At 44.3% G+C, this 21743-nt stretch overlaps 1 protein-coding gene across 1 annotated transcript in view; it reads left to right on the forward strand.

The window, feature by feature from the left end:
• Window positions 1-21476, forward strand: part of LOC137290455 (serine-rich adhesin for platelets-like) — a 58579-nt gene extending 37103 nt beyond the window's left edge. Inside the window, exons 20-24 of the mRNA XM_067821395.1 lie at window positions 16243-16356; window positions 18112-18249; window positions 18429-18604; window positions 19072-19162; window positions 19568-21476. Of these exons, the coding sequence (XP_067677496.1) occupies window positions 16243-16356; window positions 18112-18249; window positions 18429-18604; window positions 19072-19162; window positions 19568-19650 (602 nt within the window). The 3' untranslated portion in view covers window positions 19651-21476. The remainder of the gene's footprint in view (window positions 1-16242; window positions 16357-18111; window positions 18250-18428; window positions 18605-19071; window positions 19163-19567) is intronic.
• The last annotated feature ends 267 nt before the right edge of the window (window positions 21477-21743 follow it).

The raw sequence follows: 21743 nt of genomic DNA on the forward strand, positions 1-21743 counted from the left end.
TCAGTAATAAGCAAATATGCATCACAGAGTCATCTATTGTTGCCCAACGCCATGCTGGTCTTGTGTAATTTCATCATCAATGTATGAAGCCAAAGTAAGTAGACCTGTGAAGGTCCTGGAGTAGGATAGGCCTTCATCAACCCATGCTTGCCATAAAACGTGACTATGCTTGTCATAAGAGGTGACTAACGGGATCGGGTGGTCAGGTTGCCGACTTGGTTGACACATCAGTTAGCAATTGTGCAAATTGATGCTCATGTTGTTGATCACTGGATTGTCTAGCACAGACTCGAATATTTACAGACCGCTGCCATGTACCTTGAATATTACTGAGTGCGGCGTAAAACTAAACTCACTCACCCCAAAGTCAGTGAGTGATACCATTAGGGAAAATGTAATTAACGTATCAATGTTTAATTCCCGGCATGTTATTACATAAGAGTGTTAAGGTATAACACTCAATGACATGTATATCCTTTTCCTTCTGATGACTTTTGTATCAAATGTCAATACAAGTGTTACAGGTTTTATATAGTTTAGGTAAATTTGTCATTAGAATCTGCAGACAGGATTCTTAAAGCCCTCAAGGATGACCTGAAACATATGAGTTAAACCTGCAGTTTTGTACATTCTTGTTCGTGGACCCACACGCTAATAAGGATGAGGGTAGGGGAAGTTATTTTCTCATTTTCTCAGTGACGTTCAAAGGCAGGATCAATGCTCTCAGGGCATGCCTCTACACCTGAGTGTAGCATTGAATGCAATGATCCTTCCACTTGGTGAAAGCTTTAGCTCTTCAACATTGGATCTGTCGACTTCCTTTCTCTTGTAGAATCCTGACTTGTACTCAATCAATCCGACAGGATTACATCTGTCAATCCAGGGATCACCGCCGTTGACATTCGCTTTCCCTACTGCACAGTTTTTTTGTGAGCCAAGTTAGCGATAAGAGTCCATAGATCTATTGCTGGAGATCCCAGGCTTGTACTCCCCAATCTTTTGTGTTCCGAGGAAATATTGGGACAAGATCTGCATGGTCTTCAGTAATATATACAATGGGGGTTTTAAAACACTTTCAAGAAAAGTCTCTACAAAGCCTTATTTACTAAATAAGGCTTTGGTTGGGCCCTTAGCTCTTGCTACTATTACCCCTACTACTTAACGTGTGTTGGAGGTAACACTGTGCCGTACGGTACGATCAATAATTCTTCTCTTACAAACCCCCTACCCGGCCCATCCCTCAAGTAGTATAAGTTAGGTTCGTCGGCTTTCATATCCACTTTATCTATGTTGTAAGTTTTGACTGACCATATAGGATCGGTGGCCCGCTTACGGCTATCACCCTCGTGTTCCCCCGGCTGGTATAGATACCTCACTAGGGCCCTATCTGGTATCTGTTTCTCCTTCCCACGCAATGGAGCGGCCGACTCTGCAACTATTGATTTTAGTTTGATAGCGTCTGCCGGTTTCTTACCGGTGAGACGGGTGACTTCATGGTTGATTGCCGACACCACCTTGGGTAACCTCGTGACCCATTCAGTCGATCGTTTTCCAGGGGTGACCATCTCCCTAGCATACTGATGGCCGAACAAGCGCTCAGCCAAAGTCGTATTAAATCTCTCAACTATGGCTTGGCTGCGATGGGCTCCGGCCGTGCCACGCCTGACCTTTGTATCGTGTTTGGCTAGCAGTTGTGACACGGCACCCATGAACTCCCGTCCGGGGTCAACTTGCAGCTCTGTTGGCCACGTCAGCGGGCTGCATTTGTATATGCGTTCGAATCCTCTGGCTACCTGGGCCGAATCTTTCGTGGTCAAGGGTTCGGCTTCCTTGTAACGACTGGCTACGTCCACTACGGTTAAGGCATACTTGTACCTCTTGTCGTGGGGTAGGAACAGTAGGTCTGCCTGGTGAACGCTATTAGGTATGTTAATACCGAACCTCCTTCTAGGCACGTAGCGTGGTGCCGGCAAATAGATCTGCCACAGGGCTTGTTTTTCAAGCCACGCTTTGGCTTCCTCCGGGGGTACTCGCGCTATTTTAGCTAGCTTATCTACTGCGCTAGCTCCTTTCCAGTACCCACGCGGGCTGTAGTAAATAGCCTCAAATTTTCTCATGTCCATACGCGTATGTGTTTATCCCATCAATAGCTATCCAACGTTTAGTGTCCATAGGCGACAGGGACGTCTTGTTTATAGTCAGTCCGTATATCTTATGTCCATCACTTCTAAGTGTGTTCATTTTATGCCTAAAGGTACGGGTCTTGAACAGGGCTTCCTTGAATCTGGCGTGTTTGATGTGTTGTTTCACCAAATACTTCTTAACCCCCTTAGCCTTCCGGATCTCACTATTGTCGGCTTTCAGTATGGAGTACATCTTAGGTCTCAAACCTATGTACTCGGCTATGGGCGTGCCAGCACACTCGTCCTTCATCTTACCTAGGACCTTTTTATTTACCGTACTGTGTATGGCATGGGTCTTAGGGTAGTCGCTGGTGTCGTATAAATCGAGGTGTTTTTTCATGTCCTCGTACACGTCCTCGGTTCGAATCTCCATCAGCAGGGAATCCGTGTCAGTGTACAGCACTTCACACCTGTCACCGTACTGTTTCTTGAGCTCGTTGTAGTAAAAGTCGTACATCAGGTGTTTGGATAAATCGAGGATGCTCATCCCCACGTAAACAGGCCGGTTGAATTTTATGTGGCTTTTCTTCATGTGTAGGGCAACCAGGTTGTCTGTGAATATCTTACTACGGTTGAATGCCGGACTGGCTATCAATCTCCTGAGCTTGTCTTCCTCACTCGACCGAACCAGCTTCACGGTCACGCGTTTCCTCAGGTTCTCCATAGTCTTACCAAACACCGAGTTGTTCATGAGCTTGTAGAGATCTTTCTCAAAATCACTGGTGGCTTTTTTTCGTAGGTCTGTGTTCATTCTGATGTAGGGCTCCATCCATGGGCTCTGGTCGAACATGAGCACCCTGTGTATTTTGGTCAGCCTCATACCCAACGACAGGTACAGCTGTAGGTTGCGATAGTGAACGATGTACTTGGTCTTATTCATTAAGTTAGGAACGAGTTTTTCAACGTCTGTCACACGCCCACCTAACAAGTTATGTTGGTACTCAGACATCCAGTCTGGGTTAACCCTCATACGTTCGGGGGCCAGGGGGTAGCTGTTGTGTGATGTGTGTAATTCCTTGGTATACTCTAAGTCAACCTCGAGGATATACCCTTTGTTCGAATCTGGTGCAACCCCCATAACATCAACGTGGGGTACCCATTCGAATCCCCCTGTAGGTAGATACTGGCTCATGGCCCAGCCGTACAGGTTGTTTGCGTCGAGGTAGAGAATGTGATTGGTTGGCTTGTTAGGATCGTAACCTTTCACGTATTGATTATTTGCTTTCGCGTATCGTTTGGATGCCATGGAAATCCCACCTCGCAAGCCTTTCTCAATGAATAGGTGCATGTCGTAATCTGTGAGCAATTCTAAATTAACTCCGGTCTTTTTAAGCAAGGCGTCCCACGACAGACCTGGGCTGGTGTAATACCATGCGGGGTCGAGTTTATACTGCTTGAAACACGTTCGCCTAAACGTCTCAAACACGTCGGCTAACAGCAGTACATCTGTCCTCAAGTACAGGTCGTGATAATCACCCAGGTTCTTACAACCCAGTTTATTCCATATGTTAGTCGCGTGCGAGTAATCATCTCGTGAGACGGACGCCTCATTCAGCTTGCTATAAAAGCAGTCAATAGGGGGTAGTCTGGTCTCGGTGAACTTGACCCAACTATCCATGTACTCATAGGGGTACACACCCTTCCTCATAAGCAGGGGTCTAGTCTCGGCGTCTGTGTATCGATCGGTGATAGGGAAGGTATTGTTGGCCTTGACCAGACTGTCGAGTGACGACAGGAGGAACTGAAACGAGTCAATGAACCTAAGTCCGTTTAAGCTGAAGGAGATGTATCTCTCCGTGTTGTTGGGGATGCACGTTATATTACCATCGATTTTCGCGATGGCCTGCATGATCAAGTGTGAGTCGTACCCTCTCAAGTTGTGAAAGACAACGGGGATGTTTATTGTCTTAGGGTTGATTTTAAGCTTGAGGTTGCACGCGCTGTGAGCAGCGCCTCTATACTTACCAGTTATGTGGCAGTGATCTCTCACCGAATCACCGTTAAGTGGTGAGTCGCACACGTGACAGTTAGTGCTACTAGCGTGAGCTAGCCTGTCGACTCGGGTCATACGCATGGGAGCGATTCTATACAATGCATTCCTAATAATTTTTTCTTCCTCCTGCAAACACTTTAGAAACCTTTCAGCCGCGTCAGGGCCCCTATACACTACCGGAGCTTTCGTTTCCCCGTCACAACGGACGACAATGTATCCAAACCCACAGGCTTTATGCTCTTGTGTTTTGTGGGTGATGGGAGCCTCGCCGGTGGCACCACTGGGGGATTCCTCCACCACCAAGGCTTCGAAGTCGGCGTATATGATATAAGGCACAGACATTTGGTTCTTGTGGTTACTGAATTTTAGGATATTATCACCTTCCTTAGGCATGTCGACTCGTATGGCCGTCTGCCCCACACCTTGACAATCATCCCGGTGGGATTCTAATAAATCAGCTCGTGTGAAGCCATGTAGGCATCGTTCACAGAAGTGGGTCTTTTCTCTGTGTGCCGATTGGTCATACAACAGCCTGCTAAAGTGTTTTATCCATGTGTAGTGATACTTGTCACCTCGCTGGATCATGAATATATTGATAACTTGGCGATCCTTCACTTCGCTGACCCTGTGTACTATTGTTGTGTTACCTTCGTGCCCAAAGACATTTATAGCCAGATTATTCTGTTTTTCTACTTTAGTGATCTGGGATATGGGGGTGGGTTCATCTATACCATCCCAGTTGAGCCCATCATCCTGAGGATAATTAGAAGACCTGTTCGGATTAGTGTCAGCTGGAAATAAGGCTGACCTGATAGCTAACCTCAGGCAATCGTTTCCTCTATTCTTAACGTTTACTATGGCATGTTTGTTCCTATAGTAGGGGGGCAAGGCTAGGTATGATCCGCCTCTGAACGGCACGTAGTTAGCTATGTCTAGATAGACATTATCGATTTTATCTACAGCCCACCCGGACCCCAAGTGTCTGTAGCGTTCTAGGTATTCTCGTATCTGCTGAAAACTGGTATCGATTGATGCGTCAATGGTCTCTGTATGTGTGACGACCTCTTGTTTACCTCGGAAGTAAGGCTGAACATATTCAGTGACCCCATCCCCAACCTGCTTATCGAGCGACATTTTCACTGTGATCTGAAACTTGATACTTCCTAGATTATTTAGTTCCTGGTTGACCTTATCAGCTATCAGAGGCTGGATATCTGTAATGTCTATGTTTCTATCAACGTGCATGCGCCAACCTCTCAAATAGTTGCCTACAGCGCGCTCAGTGCGCACGAACTGTAGGTCAATAGCTCTATTCTGTCGTAATAATTCTACAAGCTGTGGTTTTCTCATACGGGAATACCCGCCTAAACCCAAATCGTGTGCCTCGGCTTTCAGTTGTTTTACAGTGGGAACGGGGGCATGTGATAACAATGCGGTTAACCCGGCTCTCCCCAGGTTTGAATAACCCGTGTATCCAAGCTGTTTTGCTTGAGCTTTTAATTGTTTTACCGTAGGAGGGGCTTCTAAACCTAGTAATCTCAACAATGCTGACTTCCGCATTCGAGAATACCCGATCACACCTCTCTGTTTTGCGACCCGCTTAAGCTCGCGTACAGTAGTCATAGTGTTTACACCTAACATAACCAATGTCTAATTGGGTCACAGTAAAGGGAGGTAACCCTTGATAAAAAATATGTGGCTGTTCCTTGTGCATGAGTAAAATATTTATTTGGAGTCTATCTTGAGCAGTCGCCTACGTTCTTTTATGTAGTCCTTTTTATTCTCGTAGATGAGTTGATGTCTGACTACGTTCGCTCCGTGAGCTTTACATAGACAGTAGTGTCCTTTAACCCCGATACCACACACAGAACACGTGTAGTTAGGACTTCCCATATGGAAACAACAGAACCCCTGATTCCTGCATTTCCTACCACAGGCCTCGGTCTTCCCCATAAGTATGTATTCGCATCGGTATGGAGCGGGTCTCATGTTTACTTATATAGGTATTTAATTTAATTGCTTCGCAACCAACGCAGTAGCTGCTATACCCAACACTATGAAGCCCAGTTCACGATTCATTTGTCCCTTGGATGGTGTGTAGTACTGAGCGAGTGTGGGTTTATTGAGCGGTTCCAATCGTTTACCAGTTAGTAGGTAGTATTCTTTCATTGCTTCATCGACATCGTTGAATGTTTGAACGGCATGGTTTTCACGCTGGAGTTGTTCGTTAATAAAATCGATCCTCTAGAGGCGTTTTTTAGCGTACTCGGCCTGTGCCTTTTGTAAGTTCTCAGTAGCGAGATCGTGCCGCTTCCTTTCTTCCTGTATTTCAGCCGCGTGATCATCTCGTAGTTTCGAGAAGAGGAAATTACTCCCGGAAAATGCCAGGGCATTCACTAACGCCCCACCGACCATCATAGCTATCGTGGCCATCCTATATTTATTTCATTATATTATCAGGTATTATCCCTTGTTTTACTAGGATGTCTTTTGTGGCCATCGCCATACCAAGGTTCATTATGAGCATACCCATATCCTGCAGGTTGAAATCTAGCTTGATAGTTGGTTAAGCACCATTTTAGTCAACCGAGCGTACCCTACGGCTAGACTGGCGACCACTGTGGCGTGGTATGCGTCGTTGACGAACGTTTTCCCCTCAGACATTATGTATATATAAAAATATTTTAAATTATAACATGATATGCGGGTCGACAGTGGGGGTTACCTCACTGTTGGGGGGTACCACCTCACGGTGAGGGTTTCCCTCACTATATAACCACGAGATAGCCAAGGCAGCAGTTACGCCTACAGCCAACAACAGTCGGGTTTGGTTGGTCACTGTAATAATTTTATGTTGGTTACACCACCGTTTTTTACCGGCAGCTACTCTCTTAGGATTCTTCTGCCTGGTTACTGTTGGGGTCACTTCCCCCACTGGTTCCCTGGTCTCCTGTGAAGGGGTCACTTCCCTCACCTCGGGAGGGGTTTCCCTCACTGTGGGGGGTATCACCTGGGGAGCAGTATCCATCTATACTATTATTATTATTTTTTCTCTCAAATTGACAATGCTTTGCCGTGATAATCGCCGCCGTCACTGGAGCCAACAACATACCATATTTGTGGTACAGCCCGCAGCTGATAGAACTCACGGCGTGTTCGATAAAAGGGTCTTTCTCGAGGTCCTCCCACAGGTAAAGTCGACGCTCTGGTGGAATGGGAAGGAAGTATGATACAATACCGGTGTATATCTGGGTCATAGCCGATCCTATTGTTTTTGTCATTTCTGCTCCGAGCCGGGACTCGTATCTAGCGTACAGCTTATCGATTTCTTCGGCTGACATTTTGTGAATTTTATCCGGAGTGTAGTCTCCAAAGTAATGTTTGGCTTTGCCGCCAACAGCCAACGCCACCAGTTTCTCTCGCTTGGGGGAATCCCCCACACCCCCAGGTACCAACAATTGTTCGAGCAATTCCTCACACTCCATCTTATAATATAACAAGTAAGATTTAGTTTTAACTATATAATACCCGATGCAGACAAAACACAGAGAAATGAAGGTTAAGTTGCACACGACAAACACTTCAAATATCATAGCTATACTTAGCATTTGCTTAGCTTTAGCTTAGCTTTGCTTAGCTTTAGCACACCCTATATGCTACTGGTTGGTCGGTCTTGAGCACTAGCTTAGCGTGTTTAGTTTCAGCGAGCTGTTTCTTCACCCGTTCCCGTTCTAATTTGCTCATCACATCGTTCTCTCTCAAACACTCCTCGAACGAATCCCTGTCCTTGCAGTGAAATAAGGCCACCCATCGCGTCTGCTCCCTGAGGTCTTTCAACACCGAGTTGAACTTCTGCGTTAGCACCCAGACGCTGTGATTTGCATGCCGGCCGGAGAAGGCCAGGTACGATAGCATGTCTCTCTTTTTAGTTATCTCGCGATTAGCGCTGCAGTCGTCCAGTATAAACAGCGTCGGTTCCCCTTTAAATTTCTCGTGAAGAGCTTTCAACCAGTCCTGCAGGCGTGTTCCAGGGTCGATTTTGTGTACGTCCGGGTCCGTCATCACCCAAGGTCGCGCGTACGTTTTATTCATACTCAGAGTAGGGCACATGATAGCGATGTTATCGAACACATCCTTGTAGTAACCCTCCAACATATCCAAGACGAAAACGGTCTTCCCACAGCCAGTCTGCCCGCACACTATGGCGCAGTGTGGGTCAGTGGGGAGGTCAATAGATGGCTTGCACGAATCTCCCATTATCTATATTAAGTTGCGCGTCCATAATAACGTACAGATATAATTTCAACTTACCAGCGGGTTGAGCCTTCTTAGTAATCTGGATGGTTATCCCTTCGCTGCCGTTATCTATACGGCGCCCGCTACCGTGCAGTTTATCATCATCCGTGGATCGCATGTCCAACCATAGGGCGTACTTGGTGGTCAGGTATTCACCGATCTGCACGGAGCCGAGGTCCAGGTCCTTTGTTATGTAATCCCCCACTGGTAGCTTTTTTATCTCATCCCACTGCTGGTGTGGTCTCATACCATGACTGAACAGCTGGTTGGGCACGCCCTCGATGGTCACTTCCACCTTTTCAATCTCGGGGTTGAAAAACTTCTCGCTGTCCCTCCGGAATGGCTCGTAATCCTCCACGGGGACGACCAGGATACCTTTCATCGATCGCGCCGGCACGTTCAGGTTGATATTCCACACAGTGTCGCTCTTATCTCGCACGACTGACCTATGCCTCAGTACGCGATCGTACAGGATAGCCATCTTCCCAGAGTACTGGCTTCGAACCTGCCTGGCCAGCTCCGGGCTAGTGACCATGTCGAACTCCAGAGAGATGTTGTCTATGGCATAACTGGCCTCATCACCGTTCGGCGTACGCACTACTTTGCTATAGTCGTTAAACATGAGCTCGTATTCGAGCCTATCACCCAGCGCGGCCTGGTAAAACGGCGCGTGTCCCGTGAACAACTCGAAGTCGAGCGGCACGCAGAATCGATTCCCGCATGCTCGAGCGATGGCCTTTTCACCGTCCGATAGCTTGTCTAGCTGGTCTTGCGTGAAGGCATACCCTATGCGCGACCGGGTTGATTTGCTGATACCCTGGTACACATCATTGACTCGTTCTCCCTCGCTTTTCCAGAGATCCCCGTAGCAGTGAAACACGTCGCTGTCGTCGATGCTCAGCACCTCGTTACCGCTGATCTTGACGGTCGTTTTCTTGATGATAGCTCGACCCACGTTACGCACTAGCTCGCGTTTGTCGTTGTCGGAGGTCAACGTGATATTGAACGCCAGTCGAACAGTGCCTGGTACAATGAGGTCATTCTCACCAAGGTTTGGAAATCTAACCAGCAGAGTTTGATTCTGGTCTATCTTGCTGGGATTGTTGGTGATGGTCACCGACTGGCGCACGGCTCTGGCGCCTAATGGCTCTCTCAATCTTCTGAAAGGATCTAATTTTCTGCCGTACATTGTTATATAAATGAAATATATTTTTAATACTAATGGATGAAGACATACCTATGGATGATATGCGGGGCGATAGTGCCCAGGCATTCGATGATGACCAGGAGACCTCATTCAGTACTGACCTTCTACAGCAGGCTGTCGACGATTATTACGACGTAGTTGAAAATAAATCCAAACTCAAGCTGTTGGAAAGGGACTATTCCAAGTTTACCCTCGATAGCAATGGCACGCTGCGTTTGAAGGCTCACCCGGAGATCGATCTCATGAATAAACGCACGAGAGAACCGCTTGCCTTATCAACATTGGCCGGTAAACATGGAAGTAAGTTTGTCCAAGATGAACTAGACTTCGGAGATTACGGTGGCGCGCGACCTAAGCAGTATCCCCCGAAGTTAGTTCAAAGTCTGGAAGGCATCAGGGACGCCCCATCGGATCAAAACATGACTTATGATATTAAAAAGGTGTTGGCCGACTACGAGAACAAGCCCTTCCTGGGTCTCGAATTTACCTTTCGGGAACTGCGAGGGTTGGACCTGACGATGCAAACCATTCGCGGACATCTCGCGAAAAGCACGGCTAAAATTAGCGTGATAGACGACCACATCGCCTATGAAAAGACCAAACTCGGTGAAACTGAGGACGAGTCTATGAAAGCCACCATCGAGGAACGAATACGTAATTTGGAAGAGGAAAGGCAGACCTGGCTGGAGACAGCGTCCTCCTTCAAAGAAAAGCTTCGATCCCAGGTCAGCCGTGTGCGGGAAACCATCAATCAAGTCCTCTACCGAGACACCACGTTAGCAGACAGGATTCGGTTATTGTTCCGGGAGCAAGGGATCACCATCGTCAGCGTTCTGACTGCATTGGGTTTCATCATATCAACCTTGGTCTTGTCACTGACAGGGGGTACTGTGGGGCCTGCCGGCGGCGGAGTTCCCCCCACACCTGCCGGTGGTGTTAAAGACTGGATAAAAAAACTCGGGGAACGCCTAGCTAAACTGGCTGGTAAAGCCGCCGAAGCCCTTCCCGGCATCCTGGGTAGCATCGTCTCGTGGTTGTTGGGCGCTCTGGCTAAAACTGCCACGTGGCTCAGTCAAAACCTGAGGGCAGCCATCGTCGCCGTGGCGGGTCTGGTGTACGTAGCGGCTAAGAAATTTTTAACCAAATAAGTCCCAAAGCTACCCCACCAACCACCAGGGCCGTTTTATTATCAATATGATTGGAGGCCTGAATATGGGGGTGTGTGGGGGGTACCTCCACATGAACTTTAGACTCCGGGGGTGGCGCCACTATACCCGTTTCACGTGGTGGGATGTGTGGGATATAGGGGGTGTTAATATCGGGGTTGATACCCAACTTTTGATCCGCCGTGGCTATGACTATTTTGTTGTTATAACCCACCACTTTTTTTACTCTCAGTTGCATATCACTCGGAGCCATGTACAGCCCCACGCCGAACACGTAATTGACTTTCGATCTGGCGTATTCTAACACGTTTTGGTAACGGTCGATGGCCCGCGGGAGATCAACTGGAGAATTGATAGCATCCTCAACGTTGGCAACGAACTGTTTCTGAGCGTCGTAAGCAGTTCCCTTACCGAGGATGTTGGAACGCGTCATCGACTGCGCACCCAACAGCGCCCACACGTACGTTCGAATCGAGTCGTTCAAGCGTATTGTACCAGCACGAGTGAATTCTTTCGATGTTTTTGAGATCATTTTAGTCCAGGCTGTGGCTGCATCAGGATTGGTTTGCTTTATACAGCTGACATGGATCTTTTCATTCGTTGTGGGGCCTGTAAATGTATGACGGTTTGGGTTGTATGAACCATCTTTAGAACCGGCCTGATATGTTCCGGACCTGTAGAAGTACACGAGAACTATACCGAGACCATGGTTCACACCAGGAAGGCGAAAGTCTTTATTCGTTGGAATCTCAAACTCCCCACAAACACGTTCATAAGCGCGTTTATCATAGGGGTTATTCGTCATACTCCACGCTTTATCTTGGGGAAGAGGAGCACTTATTTCCTTCAATATTCGTCTCGTTTGATAATAAATATGAAACAAAATGACTGCCTTACTCAGTTCGTCTATACCGTAGTCTAGTGTCACACCCGACCCTGTCGTCGCACACCACACAGCAAAGTTGAGTTGGTTCTGCCAAAACTGCATTGGGTTTTGATTCCAGTTTACCACCGCCTGCGCGTTATTAACGGTCACGATATAGTTTTCAAAGATATTAATAAAGGTTGTTTTAAACCCCGTACTACCTACCACCACGATTTTCAAGTGTGCTAAGTCCATATTATAATATATAATTTATATATTATAATATGTACATAACACTTCCAGGAATAACGAGCGGTGAGGCCGTTCAGCTGACGCACGCGATCGATAACACGTCAGGTCAACTCGAAGTCGCACTCTGCGATATCACCTACCTACCGCAATGGACTAACATCAACGCCAGCAACAATAAGCTGTTCGTCAGTGGAACTCGCAGCCAGATAACTGACGGCTACTACAGCGTGTGCTCTCTAAACGACGAGGTCTTCAAACCCCTGGGAGCCGAACTCAAGATGAACGACTCAAACGGCACAGTGGTGTTAATCAACAACGGAAGAACCTCCTTGAGGCTCGGCCGACCATTAGCGAGGATACTCGGTATGTCTCCTGACGAGATAAAACCAACAACAACCGTCACAGGCACGAAGTTACCCGACCTAGTACCGTACCGAGAGCTGTACATTCATCTCGGTCAGGTGAGCACAACGTACAACATTCAAGGAGGTCACCCTTCCACTATACTGAGAGCAGTGCCGGTGAAAACTGAGAAATACAACGATGGTAGAACCGAGTCGTTTTCACCACGGCAGTATAAGAGATTAACCCAGGGCAACATACCTGAGCTGATAATATCGGTGTTAGATATAAATCATAATCCTGTAAATATAGGATACCTCAGCTTAACGCTTCATGTAAAATGACCAGCGCACAAGGGCCCGGAGTGAAAAAATGCGTCAATATCGGGATCTCCGACCTCGGAGACGCGCGGTTTCGACGCTCCCGGAGTAGATGGTAAATCGTACGCCTTGCAACTGAAAAACAACATTTACAAACGCGTTGAAGTCCCCTCCGGTGGAACCCTAAATGATATAGTAGATACCACAAGAGCAACAATCAACACTAAGTACGCCCTTGTCAACACCGGTAATAACTGGATAATACACCCATCGTTCGGGGGTAAACTGTTCGACTTAGACGATGTTGAGAGCACTACCGTCGCCCAAAACAAGCCATATATTCTCGTCTTCACCGAAGATGACAAGTGGGTGTTGTTACCCGATAACGACTGGTTTCTCAATATTAGACTCGGCTCCCCCTACGTGTTCACGGATAACAAAGACAACCACCTAAACAAAGTCGTGAACAATGGAACCCTGCTCGTGGCTTACGTCCCAACTCAGAGACGTAGCGTAGTCGTCAGCCCACTCAACACTATGGCAGCCCACATGCTATCGAGTAAACCAGCCATACAAAACGTGACATTGCAGTTGGTGTCTGAATTCGAAGGCGTGGTCAGTATACTAGAGAGTCTACCGGCAAACTCAACACTGATCATCAAAGTCTACCTAGGGGAACCATCGGGGAATGATGTCGAGATCGTGAAGGGAATCAAACTCAGGTGGGTGAAACGACACCAGTATCAAGTTTGCAACGTTTACGTGCGGGTGAGTGTCGGCTCCAACACCAGTCTGCAGGGGGTCAACGTGATCGTGGAAAACAAGATATCACTAACCAAGATCTTCCTGCCTGACAACATACACTTCATGGGTATGAAGTTCACCCCTGAATTATTATCAGAAAACCAGTTGGAAATTATATCGTAATAGTATAATAATGACCAGTCATCGTCCCAACACTACGCTTAACGACCTAGGAGATACGGAGGGATTCGATCAGCCTGGTGAGGAAGATGATTTATATATCCTGCATTTGAAAGACAACGTGTACAGACGGGTGTCGTTATCAGATTTTAAAGAGCCCAAATGGCTGATCAACTTAACAATCGCCTCACCTTATATCACAATGGACGAAAATGGGTGGATCTCTAAGATTAGGAACAACGGTGTCTGGTTCGGGGATTTCATTCCGGATGGTATCGTAGCAGCCACGATAAATTTTGGTGAAGAAAAAATTGGGTTAAGGTCTTTTGAACCAAGCAATAAATTAACATTTGGTAATAATATGCTTTCCCCGAGGCATATTCAGTTATTAGCCACCCCTTCCACAATCATCATAGAAGTCCTCTTTCAGATGGATGAAAACGCGGGAAATACCACGAGAGCAATCCCAATTTTACCCTGGGTGGTAATACACTGGGGTGAAGAACACCTAAAAAAATATTGCCGTATTGTTATACAACGGGATAACCTCACGAGTCCTATAAACCGTTTAATAAGCCTCCGTGGGGTTTTTATTACAACAGAAAAGTCTATTAGCCTCTCACCTATTACCATATCTAGTGGTATAGACCTTGTAGGCTTCAAATACATTGATAAACTATTAACTGAAACCCAATTAAAATATCTTTCAAAATATATATTATAGGATGGGTCTGTACCCAGTCGTAGAGGAAGTAGCGAAGACGCTGGAAACCGTAGATGGGTTCCGCTTGAGGCAGTTATGTGATGTGAAACGCCAACTAGAACAAGACCGTGACACGCGGAAAGCACTATGTAAAAAGTACCATAGAGCTTTCAATATCTTGGACGGGGCTGACACTGCCCTTATGACAACCAGCATGGGACTAGGGGCGGCAGGTGTTGGATTGTTAGCTACCATCGTGGCTACACCTATAGTGCTAGGTATTGAAATAACGGCTGGGGTGGCAGGGGTGTTAGGGTTGGCACTTAAGTTGATATCACGCCGACTGCATCGTAAGGCATTGAAACACGACGAGATCAGGGTTCTGGCCGAAGCAAAGCTCAACACAGTGAGTGAGCGTATTTCCACGGCACTCTCTGATAGTAAGATTTCGGAAGAGGAGTTTCGTTCAATCCTCTCTGAACTCACAAAATATAACGGAATGAAACAAGATATTCGGTCTAAATCTCGTAAGTCTGCTATCAGCGAGGACGAGAAAAAAAAGTACATAGAACAGGGGATACAAAAAGCCCAACAAGCCTTTATTATGAACACCAAAGAGATCGTAGGCGGTTCACGTTAAACTGTTTCATCGATATAAACGTGACATAGGCACAGTGTTACCTCCAACACACGTTAAGTAGTAGGGGTAATAGTAGCAAGAGCTAAGGGCCCAACCAAAGCCTTATTTACTAAATAAGGCTTTGTAGAGACTTTTCTTGAAAGTGTTTTAAAACCCCCATTGTATATACTACTTCTTCAGCTTGAAGATTTTCAATGCTCGTTTAGAGGAAATTCCGCCACAATTCCTGACGGTCTCCAATGTACCAAGGGATTACACAATCAGTCTTTATCTCCAAGACACGTTTTATCCATGTACCAATCATCCTACGTCATCAGACATTTCTAGTGTTCATCTTTCAAGGAACACCCTACCAGTGGAAGGTTCTCCCACTTGGCATTTCAGTGGCCCAGTAACAATTTCCCTGCCTCTCACAACCCATCACATAGTTTCTTTACTGTTTTCTCCACAGATTATTGCATACATGTTAACAAAATTCCTCAAATGCTTTAGAATCAATTTGGTTTGACAACTCAGTTGTTCCATCAACATGCTGCCAATAGTCAACATTTAGATGTCAGAGCTGTTTCTGATTCAGTAACTTCTATTCATTGGAGATGTTTTTTGACTGTCAGCTTATCAAGGATATAACATCAAGTGCCATTGAGATTGTATCGACTGCAGCTATGACCATTTGAAATCTTCTTTCCTTCAGAATACCGATCTTTGGTCAACTTATGTTGTAGCTTATAGTTGTTTGTGTGTGACAGAGCCTCTTTCAACACATTAAATCTTCATCAGTCTCAACAAGGGAGTTTATAATCTTCATAGATTTCCAGCATAAATATCTGCCTGTTCGAATCCATCTGGAGAGTCTCAGAGATATCTTTTTAATCAAAAGAAGACTTTTTTAGTTCAATGTCCTCCTGCTCGAGATATCTGGAATTCCACGGCTATTCACAGTCATCACAGCACCAGTTCTGGCTATCTGCCTCTACAGCATAGAGCTCAAAATAGCAAGATATTTGTAAAATTATGTGTTTTTACTCTTATTTAGCATACAGTAACTCAACTCACACTGACATTCTCAAATCAGTACACAAGTTTATCATAAAAAGCAAAAGAGCTGCTTGTGTCTTATTGCGGAAAGTAAAATAAATTCCAGTATGTTTCACATTGGCACTACTAACTCACAAGAAGTCTTACTTTGTGGTAAATGGTAAAAAATTACTTAAATCTTGTAACCTGTTCAAAACAGTCTTGTGACTTTCCATTTTTACCAGAACAGTATTAAATTAAACATCACTCTATCTTTGGGAAAAAACCATCATCAAATCGTGCAATTCCAGGGTTAATGTTGTGAATGTTCCAGGCACTTTTGTGATTGCTGGTGTGAAGCCTTCAAAAGAATCGGAATATCTAGCTGCTGAGGCAGAGAAGCGAAAGAGACGTGTTGCCAGAATGAAGAAGACCAAGGAAACAAAAAGTGGGTAGAATAACAGACATATCTAATCCAAGTTATTGACACAAATCATGTACAGTGTTATCAGGTTCATAGCCACACAGATAAAGTATTGTCAGAAATTGAAAAAAATTATTGTTTTTTTTTTTAATTTTCACATTTATCTCCACAATTTATGTAGTTGATATGAGAAAGTGTGAAATATCTGTGTAACTAAGTTTGGCCTAACTACAGTTCCAGTGGTAGGGAGGTAGGAAACTTAGAAAAATGGACTTAACAGGAGAGATTAGTGCAGAAATGAGCAAAGTGACTTATATGGAACAGGCCATGGCTTTAAGCAAATTAGTGTGTGATGATGATATATTACAAAGGACACTTTTTAAATACCCATTTTGAAATTAGACTTAGGTACACAATAGGCAATAACTGACATAAAAAATAAAACTATTAAGGATGTAGCTACCATGGAGTCTCACTGCCACTATGAAAAGAACAAGTAGGAGGGGTTGTCTCAAAAGCAAAAACAGAAGGTCTGTAGCGTGCTAGGGGATAGAGATATCAGCTACGATATTGATAATCCTCGGGAAATAAACTAGTTAAGTATACGGCATATCATAACAGTTTACAAATAATACCCAGTCTTGTTGATCTTTTGGTGGTTAGCCACATATATTTTGAGACTTTTAGTACATTGCTTTTCTGTGGGTATCAGGTATCATATTCTTTTACATATCTCAACATAAACTTTATGAAAGAAAGACACGTATAATGTTAATCAATAGGTGAGATCTATACAACACACATGAAAAAGCACAAATTATCTTTGACATGATCCCTTGTGCTAGTTGGCAGCACATGCATTTCTAGCCAGATGAGTCGACTGTCCATTATCATACCTGTCAGAACAACCTAATGTAATAGTCGTATCTGTTGTTTTTTCCCCATTTTACGAGTAAACATGCATTTCTGGCTATCCTCTTTTGCATCCAACTGAACACCCAGTTAGGCCAAAGTGGGTTATTTTGATATATCGTATTTGCACTTGTGTAAATCTTAGGGATACAGTGTAATAGCCTAAAAACAATTTCTTTCTACTTCTAACAGTACGTCAGTATAGATTTTAATCATCAATGACCATTTTGTAAACGATACTTGACCTGACGAATCAGTCTAAGTAAACGTCTCAGTATTATTTGTTACACTCCTGTACTGAGCCTAACAAACCCTATTAGAAGGTAACCTCAGACATTGACCAATCATAACACAGCTTACCAAATTGTGAAAATTGACATTCGCAGATACCTTTTAAACTTTCACCTCGAAAACTTTTGTGTCCAAACAATTCAGAATGCTATTTTCTGTACGATGGCTTCTGAGTGATACACACCACAACAGTGAGTAAGCAATCTCTGAAAATAGTGTTTCATCAGTATTCAAGGATGTCACCTAGCAGAAGTATGAGCTAATGGTAACCATGTCAACAGAAACCCCAAAGCATATATTCTGCAGGTCAAATATCTGTGTTTTATGGAGATTTTGTTTGTTGAGTGATCATTGTCAGTGTACTGGTATTTTGTCTTTCCTACCCACCTACAACAGTTGCTTTCGTCTTATTGGTTAAATCCATTTGGCCATCTCGCATTTGATTGGACTGTCATAGGGCGCTCAAAGGTTACCTGACATGACCTTTGCTAGGGTTTGTAAGACTCAGTGTAGGAGTATAACAAATACTACTAAGTTTACTAAGACGTGATGATGAATACACTTTTCTTTTCACAGGTTCAAAACTATCAAGAAATAAATTACTGGCCAAAGCAAACCTTTCTGTACACACTGTTCTGTCTCCTACCCTGGACTACACTGTCAGCTCTGACATCCCTGTTATGAACCCAGAGACACAGGAAGAGGTACTTGTAGGTGAGTTATGTCCCTTACTGTCAGTGGCGCTTCAAGGTGAGTTGTGTCAGAGAATCTTGTAGGTGAGTCATGTCCGTTTCCTGCGGCTTGACCTTGTATGTGAGATGCCAAGAGCTGTATACCACACTGGAGAAAAGTACATCTGCTGTGTTCTGAGATTAGTGATGTATTCTTTCCAGACTGTGTTGCTCCAGTTGACGGCTCCCTGTATGTTGGTCCAAGTGGAGACTCTCCCTGTGAGGGAGACCCATACATCATCTGTCATGCTATACAACAGCCAGCCTTCACTGTAGGACATCTGCTCATCTGTCCACTTGGGGAGAAGCCCACACAGGCCCTGGAAGACAACACACTGGTAAATACTCCATTGGTATCTCATCTAGGTCCTTGATAGGTTATGTATACAGGCTGTAGTTAGGACTCTATCTCATCTGGGTCCTTGGCAGGTCAGGTAAACAACTACCTCAACTAGATCCTTGGCAGGTATCTTACTCATCTGGGTCCTTGACAGGTCAGGTAAACAACTACCTCAACTAGGTCCTTGGCAAGTCTCTACCTCGTTATAGTCCTTGACAAGTCAGGTAAACAGGCTGTAATATGACTGTACCTCATCTGAGTCCTTGGCAAGTCATGTAGACATCTTCTCAGAAGCCTGGAAAGTGGTGAATATGAAATAAGCAGTTACACCAGTGTCACAAATATACTTGTGTTGCATGCATTTTTGCAAAGAATCATCAAAAGAAAATATGGCATTTTAAATGTTTGTCTTCTCTTGTACTTTCCACTAAATCTTGTTTGAGGAATTGTTCACTGTTGCTTCAGATCTTCACTATAGTTCATGGGAAGCTGTCTGTGACCATCCACAGGGGAAGTACTGTGCTGGAGGCTGGCGACCAGTTCTTTGTCCCTCGAGGTGAGATCTATCATAGAACATCTTCATGTTGTCACTTGTTACTCATCACCATTCAACATGTTCAAAGCTTTACACATCAAGCAGAAATCTCACACCATGCTTGTTTTATCATTTAATATCCTGTCTCCACTGTCTACGTGTTAGAGTGAATACCTGGAAAGTATTTGTACCTCACCTCACTGTATTCAATCAGGATGTGTCAGTGTTTAGGGTCATGTGAACTCAGGAGGATTATCACAAGGATCACTTCTAAGCTTAATTTTGAAAAGATTTTGAGAGCGTTTTAACTCAACCAAGACAAAGTGGAATTTACATTGAATCCAGTAAATTCGAGCAGATTACCTTGGTTAGTTTAATCATGGTGTTTCAGTTACAGCTTCAAGTAATGTCAACATTTCATTCCAGGGAATACCTACAGCCTGAAGAATCTGCGAAATGAGGAAGCCAAATTATCGTTCGTGAACTTGATGGAGAGCATCTCCTCTTAAACAGATGTGTTTATTGAGGACTGGATAATACCTGTACATAGCATGTATATCTGTGTATAGCTGTGTATCTAACACCTTGTTTACTACTGTATAGGTTGTTTACAGTTTCAGAATCAGTACAGACATCCTGCTGGATCACCTGTATGTATCATCTGTATGTTGGACAGGTGTGCTAAATAGCTGACAGGTGACATGGGTGCACTGGGAAGAAGTAGGGTTTCAGAATACTGTGTTAGTAGATGTCTGACTTGCCTATTAAGTGGTGCTGAAGAAAATCTCTGGCCCCTTATCATGTAGTCATAAAGGTACAGTAATGACAACCCAGTCTATATTACTGAGCTCAGCTACACAGTGATATTGTCTCACATTTGAGTCATTTACTCTGCCAACCCTTGACGTGTGTATTGAAGGCTACATTCTAAATATATATTTTAGATAAACTAGAAGTTTGTGTAAGTTTGCGATGAGTTTTTTTAAACCTAAACTTTCATTTGAGACATATTTTTGCAGTCAGTGTGTCCCAATCAATCCCTTATTGTTTACATGGCTTAGGGAGGCATTTAGTTCACTTATATGTAACATGCACTGAAACTGGTATGTTTTCATGTGAAATAGGATGTAGAGCTGCAAAAGTTTACCTGCGGTATTATGATGTGATGTTGTGATCACGTCCTCCTGAGTAGAGTGAACATAGTACTGTAAGACATGCTGGACATTTGGTCATCGGTCACCTGGCATCCACAGATTACATACTATTGCACTGACATCCTCAGAACAAAGGATGTCACTGTTCGAAGGTTCACAAGTTTGTTGATTAGTTTTACTACTTAAAAATGTTTTTTCTTACTTCCATCAATGTCACAAAGCAATCATTGTAAGTGTTTCTTTTTGTATTGAGAAGGATATACAGGAAGGCAAGGTTGCCTATGTAATCCCCTGTAATCTACACATTTCTAACAAAGATGCTGGAGTGCCTGGGTCCCACTGGTGTTAAGGGATTCCCTCCTGGTAGTATAAACACCTCACAGATTGTATTATATGTGCTAGAACTGAAAGGTATTATTTTCAGTCTTAAGTTTGCCAAGAGGTCCAAGTGTTGACTGTCACCAGCCACCAATTGCCATCTGTTATCAACCAACACTGACAGACTGTGTGTGAGTTGTGTGAGATGGATCCAAGTGTTGACTGTCACCAGCCACCAATTGCCATCTGTTATCAACCAACACTGGCAGACTGGGTGTGAGTTGTGTGAGATGGATCCAAGTGTTGACTGTCACCAGCCACCAATTGCCATCTGTTATCAACCAACACTAACAGACTGTGTGCGAGTTGTGTGAGATGGATCCAAGTGTTGACTGTCACCAGCCACCAATTGCCATCCGTTATCAACCAACACTGGCAGACTGTGTGTGAGTTGTGTTAAGATGGATCCAAGTGTTGACTGTCACCAGCCACCAATTGCCATCCATTATCAACCAACAGACTGTGTGTGAGTTGTGTTAGATGGATCCAAGTGTTGACTGTCACCAGCCATCAATTGCCATCCATTATCAACCAACACTGACAGACTGTGTGTGAGTTGTGTTAGATGGATCCAAGCATTAACTGTCTCCAGCCATCAGTTGTCAAAGTATTTGGGATAAAAAGAGGAAGTACAATTTAGTTTTTATGATAATGTAAATAATGGATCTAACTACAAAGTTGTTATCCAGAAAGCAATTGATATTTTTTCTTGCTTATATCTTATATCATTAAGAATATATCATGAAGATATGTTTATGTTATGTGATATGTCGATGTACAAATTAAACATGTTGGGAAATGTTTTTCGTTTGTCTCATTGACTATCTAGCCGTCTTTCGTCCTTAAGAGTACATATGCAGAATGTAATACAAGTGCGTGTTTTACATTTTGTATTGAACTAGATGATCTCGTTGGAAAGTCCATACAAAAGGTCCAAATGTACAAGTATGATGTTCTGTATTTCTTACATACTCTTTATCATGACTCAGACTTTTAATCTAAAACTTAACATCACTATTGAAACTTCAACCTGAGGTTACTGTGGGATAACATTCCTCCACCTTGTATCG

The sequence above is a fragment of the Haliotis asinina genome, chromosome 7 (genome assembly GCF_037392515.1).
Source record: "Haliotis asinina isolate JCU_RB_2024 chromosome 7, JCU_Hal_asi_v2, whole genome shotgun sequence".
Classification (NCBI taxonomy): domain Eukaryota; kingdom Metazoa; phylum Mollusca; class Gastropoda; order Lepetellida; family Haliotidae; genus Haliotis; species Haliotis asinina.